At 39.5% G+C, this 17,006-nt stretch overlaps 7 protein-coding genes across 9 annotated transcripts in view; 4 read left to right on the plus strand and 3 right to left on the minus strand.

Annotated features, from left to right (window-relative positions):
- The first annotated feature begins 99 nt into the window (after positions 1-99).
- LOC106335382 (pentatricopeptide repeat-containing protein At5g16420, mitochondrial) lies at positions 100-3,364 on the plus strand. Of its 2 annotated transcripts, XR_001268717.1 has the most exons (3): positions 100-1,788; positions 2,996-3,051; positions 3,276-3,364. XR_001268717.1 is itself a non-coding variant. In XM_013773893.1 (2 exons), the coding sequence occupies exon 1, from the start codon at positions 156-158 to the stop codon at positions 1,746-1,748; it is 1,593 nt and encodes a 530-aa protein (XP_013629347.1). In that variant the 5' UTR covers positions 100-155; the 3' UTR covers positions 1,749-1,788; positions 1,859-2,144. The 2 variants fall into 2 exon arrangements, 1 of the variants encoding a protein (XP_013629347.1); XM_013773893.1 differs by lacking the exons at positions 2,996-3,051; positions 3,276-3,364 and adding an exon at positions 1,859-2,144.
- On the plus strand, positions 2,359-4,833 carry LOC106335384 (isopentenyl-diphosphate Delta-isomerase I). The gene is made up of 6 exons (XM_013773895.1): positions 2,359-2,586; positions 2,996-3,051; positions 3,276-3,367; positions 3,714-3,816; positions 3,928-4,065; positions 4,149-4,833. The coding sequence occupies exons 1-6, from the start codon at positions 2,435-2,437 to the stop codon at positions 4,403-4,405; spliced, it is 798 nt and encodes a 265-aa protein (XP_013629349.1). The 5' UTR covers positions 2,359-2,434; the 3' UTR covers positions 4,406-4,833.
- Positions 4,646-5,825, plus strand: LOC106335385 (putative 4-hydroxy-4-methyl-2-oxoglutarate aldolase 2). 2 transcript variants are annotated; one of them, XM_013773897.1, is made up of 3 exons: positions 4,646-4,833; positions 5,021-5,248; positions 5,367-5,825. In XM_013773897.1, the coding sequence occupies exons 2-3, from the start codon at positions 5,065-5,067 to the stop codon at positions 5,681-5,683; spliced, it is 501 nt and encodes a 166-aa protein (XP_013629351.1). In that variant the 5' UTR covers positions 4,646-4,833; positions 5,021-5,064; the 3' UTR covers positions 5,684-5,825. The 2 variants fall into 2 exon arrangements, with proteins under 2 accessions (XP_013629351.1, XP_013629350.1); XM_013773896.1 differs by having other exon boundaries at positions 4,648-4,833; positions 5,041-5,248.
- LOC106335383 lies at positions 5,706-7,760 on the minus strand. Its single transcript, XM_013773894.1, has 2 exons — positions 6,568-7,760; positions 5,706-6,420 (listed from the first exon to the last, which is right to left on the minus strand). Exons 1-2 carry the CDS (start codon positions 7,087-7,089, stop codon positions 5,866-5,868), a joined length of 1,077 nt encoding a protein of 358 aa, XP_013629348.1. The 5' UTR covers positions 7,090-7,760; the 3' UTR covers positions 5,706-5,865.
- Positions 7,761-7,966: 206 nt separating this feature from the next.
- Positions 7,967-8,572, plus strand: LOC106329258. Its single transcript, XM_013767885.1, has one exon. The coding sequence runs from the start codon at positions 8,091-8,093 to the stop codon at positions 8,406-8,408; it is 318 nt and encodes a 105-aa protein (XP_013623339.1). The 5' UTR covers positions 7,967-8,090; the 3' UTR covers positions 8,409-8,572.
- Positions 8,573-9,649: 1,077 nt separating this feature from the next.
- Positions 9,650-12,042, minus strand: LOC106332856 (serine/threonine-protein kinase CDL1). The gene is made up of 5 exons (XM_013771348.1): positions 11,755-12,042; positions 11,480-11,646; positions 11,207-11,396; positions 10,735-11,129; positions 9,650-10,655 (listed from the first exon to the last, which is right to left on the minus strand). Exons 1-5 carry the CDS (start codon positions 11,855-11,857, stop codon positions 9,771-9,773), a joined length of 1,740 nt encoding a protein of 579 aa, XP_013626802.1. The 5' UTR covers positions 11,858-12,042; the 3' UTR covers positions 9,650-9,770.
- A 2,531-nt stretch (positions 12,043-14,573) lies between these two features.
- Positions 14,574-17,006, minus strand: part of LOC106335429 — a 3,208-nt gene continuing 775 nt past the window's right edge. Inside the window, exons 3-8 of the mRNA XM_013773950.1 lie at positions 16,099-16,802; positions 15,654-15,724; positions 15,465-15,554; positions 15,204-15,392; positions 14,989-15,136; positions 14,574-14,908 (exon numbers count right to left, since the gene is read on the minus strand). Of these exons, the coding sequence (XP_013629404.1) occupies positions 14,724-14,908; positions 14,989-15,136; positions 15,204-15,392; positions 15,465-15,554; positions 15,654-15,724; positions 16,099-16,802 (1,387 nt within the window). The 3' untranslated portion in view covers positions 14,574-14,723. The remainder of the gene's footprint in view (positions 14,909-14,988; positions 15,137-15,203; positions 15,393-15,464; positions 15,555-15,653; positions 15,725-16,098; positions 16,803-17,006) is intronic.

Consider the following 17,006-nt stretch of genomic DNA (forward strand, 5'->3'; position numbering starts at 1 on the left):
GGAAAGTGTTTAAAATCATACCGGGAATAGCCAACCGGTTTAAAACGAAATCGATCTCCGGTTATTGAAATAACCACCGGCAACTTTAAAACCATACCGTCGCCTTCTCCTAATGAGACACATCCTCGTCAATTCGCCGCTCCGAAACGGCAACGATGTTGAACCCCACGCGCTTCCATCAACTCCTTCCTTCCCGCCTCTTCTCCGCCGCCGCCGCTCCGCTCCAGCATTACTTCACAGACAATAAGCCCCCGATCAAACCGTGGCCGAAGCGTCTATTCCCGAAGCGTCTAGTCTCCATGATCACCCAACAGCAGAACATCGACCTCGCTCTCCAGATCTTCCTCTACGCCGGCAGATCACACCCCGGATTCACCCACAACTACGACACCTACCACTCCATCCTCTTCAAGCTCTCCCGCGCCCGCGCTTTCGATCCAATAGATTCTCTAATGTCAGAGCTTCGCAACTCGCACCCTCCGATCAGATGCGGCGAGAATCTCTTCATCGACTTGCTCCGGAACTACGGCCTCGCGGGCCGGTTCGAATCCTCTCTAAGAATCTTCCTCCGGATCCCTGATTACAACGTGAGACGCTCGGTTCGATCCTTAAACACGCTCTTGAACGTTTTGATACAGAACAGGAGATTCGATTTGGTACACGCCATGTTTAAGAACAGCAAGGAGTCTTTTGGAATCACTCCGAACATCTTTACTTGTAACCTCCTCGTGAAAGCTCTTTGCAAGAAGAACGATGTGGAGAGCGCCTACAAGGTGCTCGACGAAATTCCCGAGATGGGTCTAGTGCCGAATCTTGTGACTTACACGACGATTTTAGGCGGGTATGTATCGAGAGGGGATATGGAAGCGGGGGAGAAGGTTTTGGGAGAGATGTTGGATCGTGGGTGGGAGCCGGATGCGACTACTTATACTGTTTTAATGGATGGTTATTGTAAGTTGGGGAGATTCGATGAGGCGGCTAAGGTGATGGATGATATGGAAAGGAACGGGATTGAGGCTAATGAAGTGACTTATGGTGTTATGATCAGGGCTTTGTGTAAGGAGGGGAAAGCCAGAGAGGCGCGGAACATGTTCGATGAAATGCTTGAGAGGAGTTTCATGCCGGATTCTTCTCTTTGTTGTAGAGTTATCGACGCGCTGTGCGAGGACCGGAAGGTGGATGAGGCTTGTAGTCTGTGGAGGAAGATGTTGAAGAAGAACTGTATGCCTGATAACGCGCTTCTCAGCACTTTGATTCATTGGCTTTGCAGAGACGGGAGAGTTACTGAAGCGAGGAAGTTGTTCGACGAGTTCGAGAAAGGCTCGATCCCGAGTCTCTTGACGTACAACACGTTGATCTCGGGGATGTGCGAGAAGGGAGAGTTGACGGAGGCGGGTCGGTTATGGGACGACATGGTCGAGAGGAAGTGTAAGCCGAATGCTTTCACGTATAACGTTTTGATCGAAGGGTTGTCCAAGAAGGGGAATGTTAAGGAAGGTGTCAGGGTTCTTGAAGAGATGCTGGAGAACGGTTGTTTTCCTAATAAAACGACGTTCTTGATATTGTTCGAGGGGTTGCAGGAGTCAGGGAAAGAAGAGGACGCGATTAAGATTGTGTCCATGGCTGTTATGAGCGGGAAAGTTGATAGAGAATGTTGGGAGCTTTTCTTGAGGAAATTTGCTGGTAAACTAGACAAAGGAGTGGTGGTTCTTGAGGAGCTGCTGTTGCATGAAGTTTCTGTCTCTTGAAGAAGCAAGGGTCTGATCAATACTCATTGATCTCCTGAAGGTATCGATCTAGCTCTCGACTTTGGTTGATTTATGATATACACATTGGATAATGTCCTGGAGACATATAGATGAAGGTCAAAAGGGAAGAAAACGCAGCGACTCAAGCCGCTCATGAATCTGGTTCAAGCTATCTTACATTAACCATCCATGAGAAGAATTACTGCAACCATTCCAATAATCATTGTTACATTAATCAAAATTGTTACATTACACATACACCTAAAAGAAAAGTCTGATCTGAGAAATTGAAAAACCAATATTAAAATCTGTTGTAGAATTGTTTTAGTTGTTAATTAGAGTCATATGCAATGTTTAGTTTATATTTTTAATCGACTAGTTAATGATAATGTAATAAACGGTAAAACGTATTAAATTTTATTTTATTATTCTTATAATCTATAAATAAAAAATATAATTTAATATTTTGGGAAATTGTGAAATTTTATTTTAAACTGTATCAGTTAACAACAGTATTGTTGTAACAGTAATTCAAAATTTTGCGCGAAGTACGCGGCTCATCCATTAATAAATTTTTCAAAAAGAAAAAAGTAACAGAAACACAGAGAAGCATCAAAATGTCCGTCTCTCGCTAATATAGTATCCCCCTTCGTGTCGTCGACTCAGAAGGTCCCTCCTTAATTTTCATGCTCCCGATTTACCCCTCTCCGTATTTCTTGGATCCGACCTCCGGCGAGAACTCACCTGTCTTTCGCGCTTTCTCAGCCGTCGTCACCATGGCTGACTTCAACGATGGTGGAATGGATGCTGTTCAGAGACGACTCATGTTTGAGGACGAGTTGAGATTTTCGTTTCCTTTTTTTTTCTTCGATTTTGATTTTATAAGGAACCCATATTGTACTAAATATTTATACTTTACTAATTCGAGATGAAATCTTAAGAACTCTGTTCAGACAAAACCTTAAAGCTGTGAGACTCTTTTCAGTTTCTTTTCCATTCATTACAAAACATAGTAGTGATATGTTTGAGGAAGATGTTGATGAGCTTTAAAATGTGTGTTATCACTGATGATACTGCTAATTTTATTAGAAATTACTGAAAATACTATCTACTGTGGGGATGTTAGAGATGCTTTTACATGACTATGGATGAATCATTAGCTATGATTCGATCCTTTCTCTCCTTCATAGCTTATGTATGTAATTCTCATAGAGGCTTGTTCATGTATCTTCTATTTTTCTCTGCAGATGCATCCTCGTTGATGAAAATGATCGTGTGGTGGGCCATGACACTAAGTACAACTGTAAGTGAATAATTTGACTCTCCATTTATTATCCTTGGGAAGATAGAATTAATGATGGCAATATTAGCTGCTCTTTCATTGCAACACATGTGCTTGTGTCTTGGAATGTGTTGCCTTAGTAAAATAGTTTCGGCCAAGTTGGTGTTTGCTAGCTTCTCTACAAGTGTTTAGTTTAGTTGAGTCCTCTAGGATAATAATGCTCGTCTCCTTCATCAAAACTGCAGGTCATCTGATGGAAAAGATTGAAGCTGAGAATTTGCTTCACAGGGCTTTCAGTGTCTTCTTATTCAACTCCAAATATGAGTTGCTTCTCCAGGTTATTTGCCTTTATGATCCATCCCCATCATGTGAAGATGACTCTTAAGTCTATCAAAGTACCATTATTTTCATATAATATGCTCAAGATGACACTTTTATTCCTCCAAGCAACTTAATGGACTGAGTATTGTATAAGACAATATAGCTTATCTTTGTATTGGGATTTGGGCATAGTAATTACTTCTGTAAAATTTGAAACCAGACACTTGTTGAGATAATAAACATACTCTGTAGTAAGGCAATGGATTGGCTTATAATCTAGAATTCTAGATTTAACAGTTGGGTTTGGTTTTGGTCTGCTTATGTGCCATCTTACTGAAATTATCTTCTTCTCTTATGGACAGCAAAGGTCAAAAACAAAGGTTACTTTCCCACTTGTGTGGACAAACACTTGTTGCAGCCATCCTCTTTACCGTGAATCTGAGCTGATTGAAGAGAACGTTCTAGGTATCTATCTTACCTGGGAAACGCTTAAAGACTAGTCCTTACTTCACGAAACATTTTGAAGCTTTCACTGGCCAGGATTCTATTTACTTACAACCCTCACTATTTGACCAGGTGTAAGAAATGCTGCACAAAGAAAGCTTCTGGATGAGCTCGGTATTGTAGCTGAAGATGTACCAGTGGATGAGTTCACTCCCTTGGGACGCATGCTTTACAAGGCCCCTTCTGATGGCAAATGGGGCGAGCACGAACGTAATCATTTCTCCTTTTTTTTTCACTCCATTGATTCTACAAGCTTTGGTTTTATATAAAGCCAATGTGGGATTTACTTTCAGTTGACTATCTACTTTTCATCGTCCGGGATGTGAAGCTTCAACCAAACCCAGACGAAGTGGCTGATATCAAGTATGTGAGCAGGGAGGAGCTAAAGGAGCTGGTGAAGAAAGCAGATGCAGGTGATGATGATGAAGCTGTGAAACTGTCTCCATGGTTTAGATTGGTGGTTGACAATTTCTTGATGAAGTGGTGGGATCATGTTGAGAAAGGAACTCTCGCTGAAGCTGCTGACATGAAAACCATTCACAAGCTCTAAAACTTTTGGATCTTCCTCTTTCTCTCTATTGATTATTGATAAAACTATCAACAAGATCTCCTCCTGGGTTTTTTGTATTTCTAAATTGTTTGAATCCAAACAAAGATTTTAATATATTTTTTTTTACTTCTTGAGAAACAGTTTACAACAAAAGTAAAAAAAACAAGTCAAGACACAAACATAAAAGTAAGAAGACAGAGAGCAAATATACAAAAGGTGGAGACACTAAAAATAAAGACTACATGATTGTCAAGTAATCTCATGATTCCTTTCTCTAAAGCTTCACCACTACCTTTGATCTGATCTATACCAAAACTCCTTCTCTAGTTTTCGATACTGTTCTCTTTCTAAAGTTACCTACTTTCTGGTCTGTAATAGTAAACACTGTAAAGAGTTTTGTTTCTGCATCTGAGTTTGGTCTGATCCAGGTAACAAGACTTGATCTAACTCCTATACATCAATAGATTCAAAAAGTTTGTGTTTTTCCTTGTGGGTTTGTTCAAAAAGATTGTATTTTAGATTCTTGCCTTATGTGTCTAAACGAATCGCCAGTTACACGTACTATACTCATATGATCAGCTCCTAAGATTTGTTTTGATTGATTCACTCTCAAAGTCTCAACCTTTTAATCATAGCCGAGAAAAAAAAAAAGGAAGAAGATGGCGTTTGTGACAACTGCGGAAGTCTGTGACGCGAACCAAGACCTGATTCGGAGTGGTGAGCTCAGAGCTTTGCGACCCATTTTCCAAATTTACGGCCGTAGACAAATATTCTCAGGTCCTGTTGTTACTGTCAAAGTGTTTGAAGACAACGGCTTGATCCGTCAGTTCCTCGAGGAGAAAGGTAAATATAATCATTATTCTTTAAAAAAAAAAAAAAACAAACTTGATTTGTAACTTCACTACTTTGCACAGAGATAGATAAAGATAACGACTTTGTAAATGGTTTGGATGTTATTAAGGAAACGGGAGAGTACTTGTGGTGGATGGTGGAGGGAGCCAACGGTGTGCGATACTCGGAGGCAACCCCGTGGTTCAAGCTCAGAACAACGGATGGGCGGGAATCATTGTCAACGGGTGCATCAGAGACGTTGATGAGATCAATGGTTGCGATATTGGAGTGAGAGCTTTGGCCTCTCATCCAATAAAGGCGAGTAAGAAGGGACTTGGAGAGCAAAGAGTTCCGGTTAATATTGCAGGGACTCGGATTTGTGATGGTGAATGGGTTTATGCGGACACTGATGGCGTTCTTGTCTCTCAGACTGAGTTGTCCGTTTAATACAAAAGGCTTTGTCTTCTTGTTTCTTTGGTTGCTGCATTTGGATTAGTTTCTAAGAACACATGAACTTGGTTTGTGCTACTTCTCTTTATCTGTTTTAGACCAGTTATGTTACAGTTATTACAATTGCCGGTTTAGTACAGAGCTGAGAACATAAGAAAAAACAAGAACCTGATTAATTACTATGTATAAGTTTCCTGTGTTGTAATGAAAGTTCGTCGACGAGGCTTGTTTCTTCTTTCTCTAAATCTTCTTTCAATCACTTCTTCTTCCACTACTTCCATCTCTAATCTTTCAGTCTCCGCAACGGTTCTTGAAGAAGCAACGTAAGGGAACAAGAACGGTCTAAAACACCATAGAAGGGCGAATAGAATAGGGACATAAAGATACATTGAAGTCCAGACGCAAAGAGTCCATTTCCAATTATAAGCCATTCGTTTAGTCCACGGCGGTTTCGAGTTTATAACGACCTCGGCTTCGTATAACTGAGGCAGTAACCGAGTCTGTGCACGTGGAATCAGAGTCGCTCTCACGGCTTTTGTTCTTGGCCATTTCTCTTGGTGGACTAAAGCATCTATTCTCATTGTTTGTGCTTCGTTTGCGAATCCGGCAATAAGTGGAACACTCATCACGAATGTTCTTGCTAGTCTTATGGGTTTGCTTCTGAAACGTAACATACAAGGTTGGCTTGATCTCGCTATTGTCTCGCCTTTTAATGAGAGTAGCTCTACCTTCAACTGTGAGAGAACCACAAAAGAAAATTGATTTAATCAAGAAAACATGTTATTTCGACTAAATAAATATTTATTTAGTAGCCCATGTAATATTTCTATAATAATTTTATTATATATTAATGAATCCGTTAAAATTTGGTATTTCATTACCTGAAATAAACCAAGTCTTCGGTTAAGATCAGATTCAGGCATCCACAAAACTAAATAGACATGAACCTTATGTCCAACAGGAACACCAAACGGTCTCTTCTTCTTGTCAAAACTAAACACCGCACTTGGGTTCTCTTCAGTGTAATCGAAGAAGAGTCTTTCTCTAACAACCACAGGCTTTTCTACATACAAACTCACAACCCCAATACCGAGAACAGCCGCTATGATCAACGCCAACACCATCACCATGGAGACGTGGCATGCACCCATTAGACCATACCATGTCCTTCTTACTACCCGAGCTGCACCGCTCTTTATCCGCGAGGGGGCACGTTTAACCGCTCTTTCTGCGGCAGAGATTGTAGCGGTTGCGCGGTTGTACGAGCGATAGAGAAGATAGAGAGGTGAGGTTAAGACCACGAGTGCGTTGTAGATGAGATCAGCTTGGATGTCTACAAGAGCCATGAACCAATCGGCTCGTAATGGGTCAGGGATTTTGAGGTCTATGTTTAGTTCTTCCATTGTTTTTTTTTTTTGTTTTCTTGAAACGTTTTGTTTTGAGGGAATTGAGAATCAAGATTCTTTACGGTTTGTGTTTTTTCTTTGTCAGCTTACGGTTTGTGCTTTATGACATGATATAGATAAACGTCGCTGTGTTGTATATTACAATTAGTTTATTTCATCTGCATGAGAATTTTGAAACGTGGTGGTTCGTGTTCTTGAGTAGTGCCACGTTGCTTCAGTGAAGCCACATACTGAATGTACCAGAAGAAATGAGCTCGAATGATTTAGTTGGATTTTCAGCATTTTGATTTAAATGATCAAGTTTAATTTCATGTAAATGATAATTACTAGAGAGTATACATATATACTACCAATTTTTTAATAGAAAATGTAGAGAGATATTATGTAATCTATATACTACCAGTCTACCAGTGTTTGTTTTAGTGTATTACTGTAGTTCACTACCGGAAAATAAAATAGGCTATGTTTGGTTATAGTGGCCACTAACGTAGGTTTTTTTCGTTTTACTATCACGTAACTGATTTTAGTTATGTTTAAAAATTATGAATTGAATAATGATCTACCAATCTTTCACCAAGCAAACATCCCAAAAATGTGTTCTTTTGCTAATAATAACTATCACACAATTTAAAAATTCAAATCAATGAAAATTATATTTAGTTACAAGATTCTAGTGATCGTTTAGTTTATTAATTATAAGCGAATAAGTTTAACAGAATGAATTTTTTTTTTGTCATAAAACTTATTAATATTCTTTCTTTTTTTTTTAATTTACGACTATGATGAGCAAAGGGGAGCAAAATTCTTAATGTGCACCGTACTGCACTTAATAAAAACCTTCGACAAAAGAGGATAATTATTTAATTAATATTATTTCTCTGCTTTTTAATATCGCATCGAACCTCTCGTCGCGACCAAATCCTTTGTCTCCCCCCCCCCAATCAAATTAGGGTTAGGGCTCTCATCTTCCTCCCCCCTTTCATAGCCGCCAATCGACGATGACAGGCAAGGCGAAGCCGAAGAAGCACACGGCGAAGGAGCTCCAGGCCAAGGCCGACGCGGCGCTGACCAACAGAGGCGGAGGAAAGGCGGGGCTCGCCGACAGGACGGGCAAGGAGAAAGGCGGCCACGCGAAGTACGAGTGTCCTCACTGCAAGATCACGGCGCCGGATCTGAAGACGATGCAGATCCATCACGAGTCGAAGCATCCAAAGCTGCCTTACGAGGAGCCGAAGAATCTCCACGAGGCTCTGGCCGCTGCTCCTGAGTCGTCTTCCAAACCGAAACCTGGAATCAGAGGAAGCCTCAAGAAGTGATGATGATTGTGTGTTTGGGGGTTTGTATCGAATTGCGTTGTGATCTTTATTATTATGGGTTTCTTCAAGTTGTCTGCAATGATGCATATGATATAAAGTAACTGATGATATGATATCTCTTATTAATCTTTTGGATTTGGCTCTTTTATTTCAATCAGACAAGAGATTGGTATGTTTGGTTTGATGCCTGAAAATCGTTATCTGTCTCTGATCTTAAATGTTAGTTAAGCCTCTAATTAAGCTTTATCTTTCGGTGATTTTAATAAGAGTTAAAGAGATTAGTACTTTGATTTGTTGTCTGAACAGCTTAAGTATACATTTTGCTTGTGTGTTCAGTTTATTTGCTTTTTTTAAAGCTGCAAGCTTTCAAAGCATCTGGACTAAGTTAAGATGCGGTCTTGTTTTCTTTTCATTTAAAAAGAATGAATCTAATTCTCATTGTGCTTGTGCAGCACCAGGATGCACATTTGCTACCCTTTTTGTAAAGAATCCGAATCAAGTTGAAAATTGACTTAGTTACACACTGTCTTTCTGTAGATGGCTCAAGTAAACCACAATCAATGCTTTAAATCCTTTTGTGTTGCCAAAGAAAAAAAAATGTGTTTGTTCATACGATTAACAAAACAAAACCGACAAGTGTTTTTAGTATCTTAATAATCCATCTGTAAATATCTCTAATTGTACATTCAAAAGAGAATCAAATCCTCTGTTTTCTCAAGGTGCTAAAAACTCTACCCAAAACTCATATAAGAATCATCACCCATTACGACAAATGTAAACAATCAAAAAGTAAAGAGGAAAAATTTAACAATCCGCTTTCAAACTGCTTTTACCCTTTGGTGGCTTGAGGTTTTGATACAGAAGCTTTCTCTTCTTGAGACCATAACCATTGTACTGACAGAATATGATGTATTACCTTAGACCTCTTTGTCTCCATCTCAAACCGGCACGCTTCTGGTATTCCTCGAGAAGAGATGATAAGCACCAGTTCTAAACTTCCCTCAAGCATCCCACAAGACAACTTGTCCTATGCTGCAGCCAGCCATCAGAATAATTGACACATTAACTACTTATTAACCTTGAAAGGTGTAACATTGATTTCTAAGCTAATAAATTTGTTTAAGCTTATAAAATCAATAAAGAATGGAAAGATTTGGAAAAACAAATGGTTAGATAAATGTATTGTAAACATTTTCTTCCTAACATACAGTATTCAAGATATATTTACATTAAAGTGTGGCATATGTATATTAGATTTATGTGACAATTTTGTGTTGTTTCAAAACGAAAAAATTGAAACAAATTTTTTTTTTTCATGTTGCAAATGTTATAAACTTCTGAGAAAAACTTATTGACAAAGATTCACTCTTCATCAGAAGAACCGTGGTCACCTTCCTCTGGTTCAGCCCTATTCAAAGACGACTCACCACTTTCCTCGCCTGCATCATCATCATCATCATCTGAATAAACACTGTGGGCTTCAGATTTTGAGCTATGAATGTCCTCAAGCCGAGTTTCATGATCCTCATCATCATCATCATCACTATGATCATCATGAGCAATGCTTGTGTTCTTAGGCGAATCATCGTGATTCCTCTCGCTGTCATACCGAAAAGAAGTGCAATCTTTATCAGATTTAGAGCTGCTTAACCTCTCGTTATCTTCTTCTTCTTCTTCTTCCTCAGAGCTATAACTATACTTTATCTCCAAACTCTGTGCAGTTGCGTTACTTTCATCAATGGGACTTGCTCTCTCGCTTCCAGAGTCAGAGGAACTGCTCTTAGAGCTTCCAGGTTTCTCTACCTCTTCTTGACCCTTCTCATCATCTGAACCAGACTCATCATCTGAATCCTCCTTTTGCTTCTTCTTACTTCCCTTTGACTCTTCTTTCTTTTCATCATCTTCTGACTCTGATGAAACACTGGACGAGTCCTCATCTCCCTCTTTCTGAAGAAGAGAAAAGGGAGTTACAGAACAAGAACCGTGTCTGCTCAAAGCAATGGACATGCTCTTGTCCCTGAAGGATAGTATCGGCACCGCGTCTGGAATACCGTCTTCCGTAGACATCGAAAGGAAGCTAAGCGCAACCATTACATCGCTTATCAAAGGACGAGCAGTTGGTTCCTCTTGTAGACACATTGATGTTATCGCCACTGCTTGGTTTATCCCTCTCTCTGAGAAGTTCTTCTTCAGTAGAGGATCCGCCATGTCCGGGTATCTTTTCGGGTCTCTAAATATCGGTTGTGCCTGATAAAAAAAACAAAAAAAAAAAAATCATCAAAAACAACATATCTTGTGCCGCAAGAAAGAGGGGGTGGAGTGTTACCCAAGCAACTAGATTCTGTTCATCATTAGGTTTAGTGGTGTCAACAGCTCTTCTACCAGTGATGAGTTCAAGCAACACAACTCCAAAGCTATAAACATCCGACTTGACAGTGAGATCCTCCCCTCGAGTGTACTCAGGCGCGGAGTAGCCATAAGTGTCCATAACACATGAAGAGTGAAACATGCTGTCACCTGCCCCGGGTGCTAGGTTATTCAAACCGTAATCACAAAGCTTAGGGTAAAACTCATCGTCCAACAAGATGTTAGCAGCTTTCAAGTCACGGTATATCACCGGTGGATTCACTTTATCATGCAAGTAGTCCAATCCTTGCGCTGCACCGAAGGCAATCTTCATCCTCGTGAGCCAGTCGATCGGTTTCTGGCCTGGCTCTTGCTCTGCATGTCAAGTACATTAGTATCATCAGTGTCTCCAAAACTAAGCCTAAGGTTGTGACAAAGTGAGATATATATACCGAAAAGATGGTCTGGAAGGGAACCTCCGGAGACGTATTCAAAGACTAGAAGGCGTTGGTCTCCATCGGCGCAGTATCCTATAAGCTTGACGAGATTCGGGTGTTCGAGTTTGGACAATGATAAGACTTCAGCTTGAAACTCTTTGGTACCATGTAGTCCATGCTTGTCTAGCTGCTTTACAGCTACCAACTATACAAAAAAGCAATGGCATGACTTCTAAGACACATGCGCAAAAATAGCATATAGTTTAACTCGGTTCTAGTGTAACAAACCTGGCCAGTAGATTGAAGGGTTCCTTTGTAAACCCTACCGGAACCACCTTCTCCGAGAAGACATTCTTGCCGGAAGTTCTTGGTGGCCGTCGCTAGTTCCCGGAAATTGAATGTTTTAACCGGTGGTTGCTCTGTTTCTCTTTCCTCTATATGTTTTACCGCCGCAACTGAAACCAAACAAAACCGATGATGGAGTCAATACAAGAAAATGGGTTTTTAAAATGGATAAAGAAATCTAACATTTTTTAAATTTTATTACAAAATGTGATGATTACCAGGTGGTGGTCTGACTTCTTGTTCATTGTTTTCGCTAGTCTCATTCCCAGAAGGAGGAATACTACTCTTTTGTGAAGTGAAACAGGGGAAACAATTCATCATTTCGTATAAATCTAAAAACCTAATATTCAAAAAAATAAAAAAAAAGGGAAAATTTTTGTGAGGGGATTAACAATGGTGGGGTCCTTCAAGAGATTGAAGGACCCACGTTAATGTTGAAGAAATGTCTGGAGATTGGTAATGAAACGAAACAGAGGAAAGAGAGCGAGAGGAGAGAGAGAGAGAGAAAGAGGAAAAATTTGAAGCCAATCAGAAAGACGTGAACACATTAAAGTTCTCCGATGAACCATGCGAGAAGGAAGGGGAACATGCTACGTTCTTTTTTGTTTTCTTTTTTACAATTTCTATTTTCTGCTTTTGCAACTTATGTTTTAAATCCCTTAAAGCATGGATATCCATTCTTATTACCATTTTCTTCATTCTAATTTTGATTCTAGTTTTAGTTAATTATAAAATTTAATAATCTTCCAAATGCATTTTACTTTATAAAGAAACCTAAGTTTATAATTACTGGATAACACAACTATAAGACAAAACTTCTTATACTTAAAATCCAAGATTTGGTGTCTTATGTTTTAATTGTTTGTGAAATTTGTAGGAAGTTTGGGTTATTCCCTTCAAAAGATTGGTTTCCAGACCACTTCGCGTAAAGGAACCTCGGCTGAGGTGCCCGCCACCCGAGTTCGAGCCCCGGCCACGAGGGGTATTTACATGGACTGGCTCTCGCCCTCCAGACCACTTCGCGTAACCAGGGGCCCTTAAGTGGACGCTTAAAAATCCTGTAATGGCTTGGGCTTCGGTCCGGTGGGCTAGTCGATCACGCAAAGTGGTCGGATATTGGATTATCAAAAAAAAAAAAGATTGGTTTCAATTTTGTTTAGAAACTCATTTAGAAAATAGACGAGACATATTACCAAACCTTAATACATATACAGTATCCCTTTTCAAAAAAAAAAACATATACAGTATATATATATATATATATATATATATTGTTTTTACATAAATTCATTTAGACAATGGTGTTGACTTTTGAGTAATATCCATTACTGAAACCGGTTCAAACCAAACCCAAAACATGGTAAAATCATAAATCTTGTCCCAAATCAGACTGATCGGTTATATCCGGTTTCAAGTATTTGAAGTCTCTTGACAGTTTGACGCTTCCTAACGTTACGACACGCACGACCAAAAGAGGAAACTTCGGGACGCAGCAGCAAATGCGCGAGACGTTCTTGGACCAACTGTACAGAAAAGTGACAAATATAATTCATAGTTTTCACACACACACACACACGTGTTTGTGCTCAATGCTCTCATCCCTCTGAAAAGGAACATACGATCTGCTGCATTCTCTCCAAAGCTTGGCCCAGGTCCGTCCATCTCTCACAAACCGAAAGCCTTCTACTTCTCCGTCTCTTTATCATAAAACTTGTACGTATGATTATGTTTAAAGTTATGTGGGTCAGTTTGTTTTGGTTAGTTTCTATTTGTCTAATAGTCACTCTTGTCTGATGCGTTCTAAAAAGCTAATCTTTTTGCCCTTAATTTGTTTTTTAAAAACCTCTGTTTTCTTGTGGAAAGAATTTGCCTGAGAGTGCCACGTGGACAACCTCGAAACGCCAGCGACGCCTCTCTTCTTTAATACTCTCTATGGATCCTTACTCCGAGGGAGCTGACTTTGTGCGTGGATACCCTTTTAGCTTTAGAAGTGGTGTCCTTTGTGCTGCGTCCGGGGCCGGCTTAAACTTTCTGTAGGTCCTGGGGTAAAAATAATATGGGCTTATTGCAAAAAACTGAAAAAGTAAGGCAATGATGTTTATCAAAACAAGCAAAACAAATGTGTAACATCTTATTATGCTCACTGAAATAACTAATCTCATAATCTAAAACCGACAGAAATTAATGGCATAGCCAAAACAAATCATTTGACTGAGAAACGCTATTCATATGATCAAACCCGAATTAATCAGCACTTAAGGCACAAATCTACTTGAAGCATCTTTTGTGTGATTAAATAAAAAATTCAAATAAAAGTAAATATAACACTTAGGAATAGGAATCTGAAAGTCCAAAAGAAAAAAAAAGCAAAGCTGAGAAAGACCAGTATATATAAGTTGAATTATATACAAGAAACAAAAATATATTAAGAAAACAGAACACGTTATCAAATGCATTCACAAACACTTGTGATTCTATAAGGCCTACTCTAATGGGTTTTCCTCCTGACATTCTTAGAGTCCAATAATCTTTGATGAAAACTTGTTAACAAATAACCAAATAATAATGGTATCATAGTATGGTTCCGGTTTAGCTCTACAAGCATTATATATAATTAATTTCTTATGACCGTGTACAAAACAAGAAAACATAACTTTAGAACCTTAAACTGAGAAATTGCAAAAACTTATTCAAAACCGCTGTCCATTTTCAGTCGGCCATGTGGAGATTTGAAACACCTAAAATGATAATCTCTGAAACCAAAAAAATTAAAGCTATACAAAAAAAATTATGGGCCCTTTTTGCCCATGGGCCCTGGGCGGCCGCCCTGCTGGCCCCACCATTTGAGCCGGCTCTGGCTGCGTCTTGTGTACTTTGGCTTAACTTAGCTGATCTCGATGCTCCAACGCAAGCTCTCAAGACAGGGGAAAGGAACACTTCCTACGTTGATGCGGTTATGACCGTCCCTCTCAAGGCTATGCTGCCTATAAGCGGGATCAACGTAGCTTTTAACCGTGAATTAATGTAAACATTTGACTGATGAAACTCATTTCTTGTTAATTTCAATGATGATAAAATTTTGCTAACTACTAGCAATGTGAGATATTCACAGAGATACAACAAGCAGTAATGTGGGGGTTACAAAAGAGAATACAAACAATATTTGTTAGGCGGCCTCATGGATCTTCTAAGTACTGTGTTCCTTAGTTGAAGATGATGATGATGATGAAGCTTTGGCACCCAAAGCATTGAGCAAAGACTGAGTGTCTAAAAGTTTCTCCCTAAGCAATACATTGTAGTCATAGAGAAGAAGTAGTTTCTTCTTGATGTCCATTGCGTCCACTTCTGAGCTAGAAGAGCCTTCACCGAACTCTGCAATAGTAACAGTAACCAGTCCAAGGTCTCAGATTTTATGATAAGTTATAAACAATGGTAGAGAATGTAAGCCATACCCATTGAAGGAGGTGGAGGGATTATATCGCCATTGCTATGAGAAGACTGGCTTATACTCTTCTTATTTGAGGTATTAGCACCATGAGCCAAAGAAGTAGTAGAATCCAAAGGTCTCATCTCTAGGCTTGCAGGCTGTTGAGTTACATTCTGGAAGACAATACACCAATTATGAATTTTTCAAGGAAACCCGAAATATAATAGTTAGTTAGTTTACCTTCTCAATGCTTAAGCCAGGTTTCTTGGCCGACATGATAAAATGCTGCATGTTTGTTCTTGATGATCCACATTCCGAAGGAGATGTTGAAGGTCTAGCTAAGCCACAGAGTGCTGACATCTTTGTTGTTCTGATGGCATCATCACCCAATATGCGGCAATCGTATGTGTATGCGACATATCTTCTCAGCTAAATAAGGAGCATTCTTATGAGCTACTCATAATAAAGAAAAGAAAACATTGCAAGAAGAAGAAGAGTTACTTTATCCCAGTGGTCAAGAGCTTTACGACGTTTCCGTATCCTCCTGAATATGGTATCTTCATTTCGCAGCTTCTTGATCCTATACTCACACTATGTAAAGAGCCAAGTTACCACCATACATGATATGCTAAACGAGAGATGTGAAGAAAAGTAAACATTAAAATAAAGAAGATGGAAAATGCTTCAAACCTGCACTAGTATGTAGAAAAATATACCAATGCTGATGCAATACAAACCACCAAGATCAGCAAGGAAGCTAACTGTAAAACAGCAAACAGAAAGCTACTGTAAGTTAATAAATAACTATTAAGACTTAGGTAGGCCTGGGCACATTTATCTGGAACCAAAAAACCAAACCATGTCGAACCAAAATAACCAAAACCGAAAATATTTCATAAATATCTGAATGGATCCTATATCTTTACAACCGGAATCAAATCGAAAAAAATTCATAAATATCTGGACGGATCCTATATCTCTACAACCGGAATCAAATCGAAAACCGAATGGGAATCCAAAATTTTAAAATACAAATTATACCTATAATATCAATTATATTTAATTTTTAATTACTAGATTATATACCCGAATCAAAACCGAACCCCACAAGAAGTCGAGAAGTAACTTTACTTACCAGGACCGAGTATATTCTCATGGTCGATCTCAACGATATAAGAAGACAGATAGTTGATAAACAGTGTAGTGTTGAGTATGCCATCTGCTGACCTCCCCAAAGACGCTTGAAGCTGAGCAGTGTCCCGGTAAACCGAGCCAGGGATAAACTCATGGAACAGAGGCTGAATCAGCTTAAGATCCCCCAGATGATGGTAGATCCTCGGAAACAGATTAAACTTCAATACGTTCCCTTCACTCCCACGAAAAGTAACAGGTCTTTCATCAAGTATACTCCCGTTTCTCAGAGTGCCACTAACGAAACTCACATGCTTCTTCTTGTCAGCTCCGTTCTTGGAAGTGAAGTTAAACTGAAACCCAACGGCAGCTGCAGGGGCACCAGGAAGGTCAACGAAATGCCACGAGATGTAGATGTAGTCGTTGGCGAGACGACATTTGTTGCACTTGAAGTTCACGGTTGGTCCTGAAGTTGTGTTCCTGCAAGTGTAGTTTCCGAGAGTGGACAGAGAAGCTACTCTTAAGTCGCTGAATCCTGGATTACCAGTGAGGACGTTCCCAATACCGCGTAAGTTGGAGCAGCTCATGTCGGAGACGGCTGTGATGTTGAACTCCAGATCGTTTTCGAATGAGATTAGGTCTGGAGAACCGGTAGCTCTCACGTTGTGTACTTCAATGGTTCTTTTGGTTAGGATTTGGTAAAGCAACCTGTGAAGAAACTAAAAAGCAAGTAAGTATAGTGTTCCAAAAACAGATCTAGGCTCTAAAAATCCATCTAGGCCTCTGCCTAATCGGCAAATCGAGTCTGAACGAACAAATTTTTCAAACCGATATTAAAAAAAATCGGTCTAGACATTCAAAAACTCGGTCTAAGCGCCTGCCTAAACATTAATGCAAGTATAAATCGATCTA

The sequence above is a fragment of the Brassica oleracea genome, chromosome C3, assembly GCF_000695525.1.
Source record: "Brassica oleracea var. oleracea cultivar TO1000 chromosome C3, BOL, whole genome shotgun sequence".
Taxonomy (NCBI): domain Eukaryota; kingdom Viridiplantae; phylum Streptophyta; class Magnoliopsida; order Brassicales; family Brassicaceae; genus Brassica; species Brassica oleracea.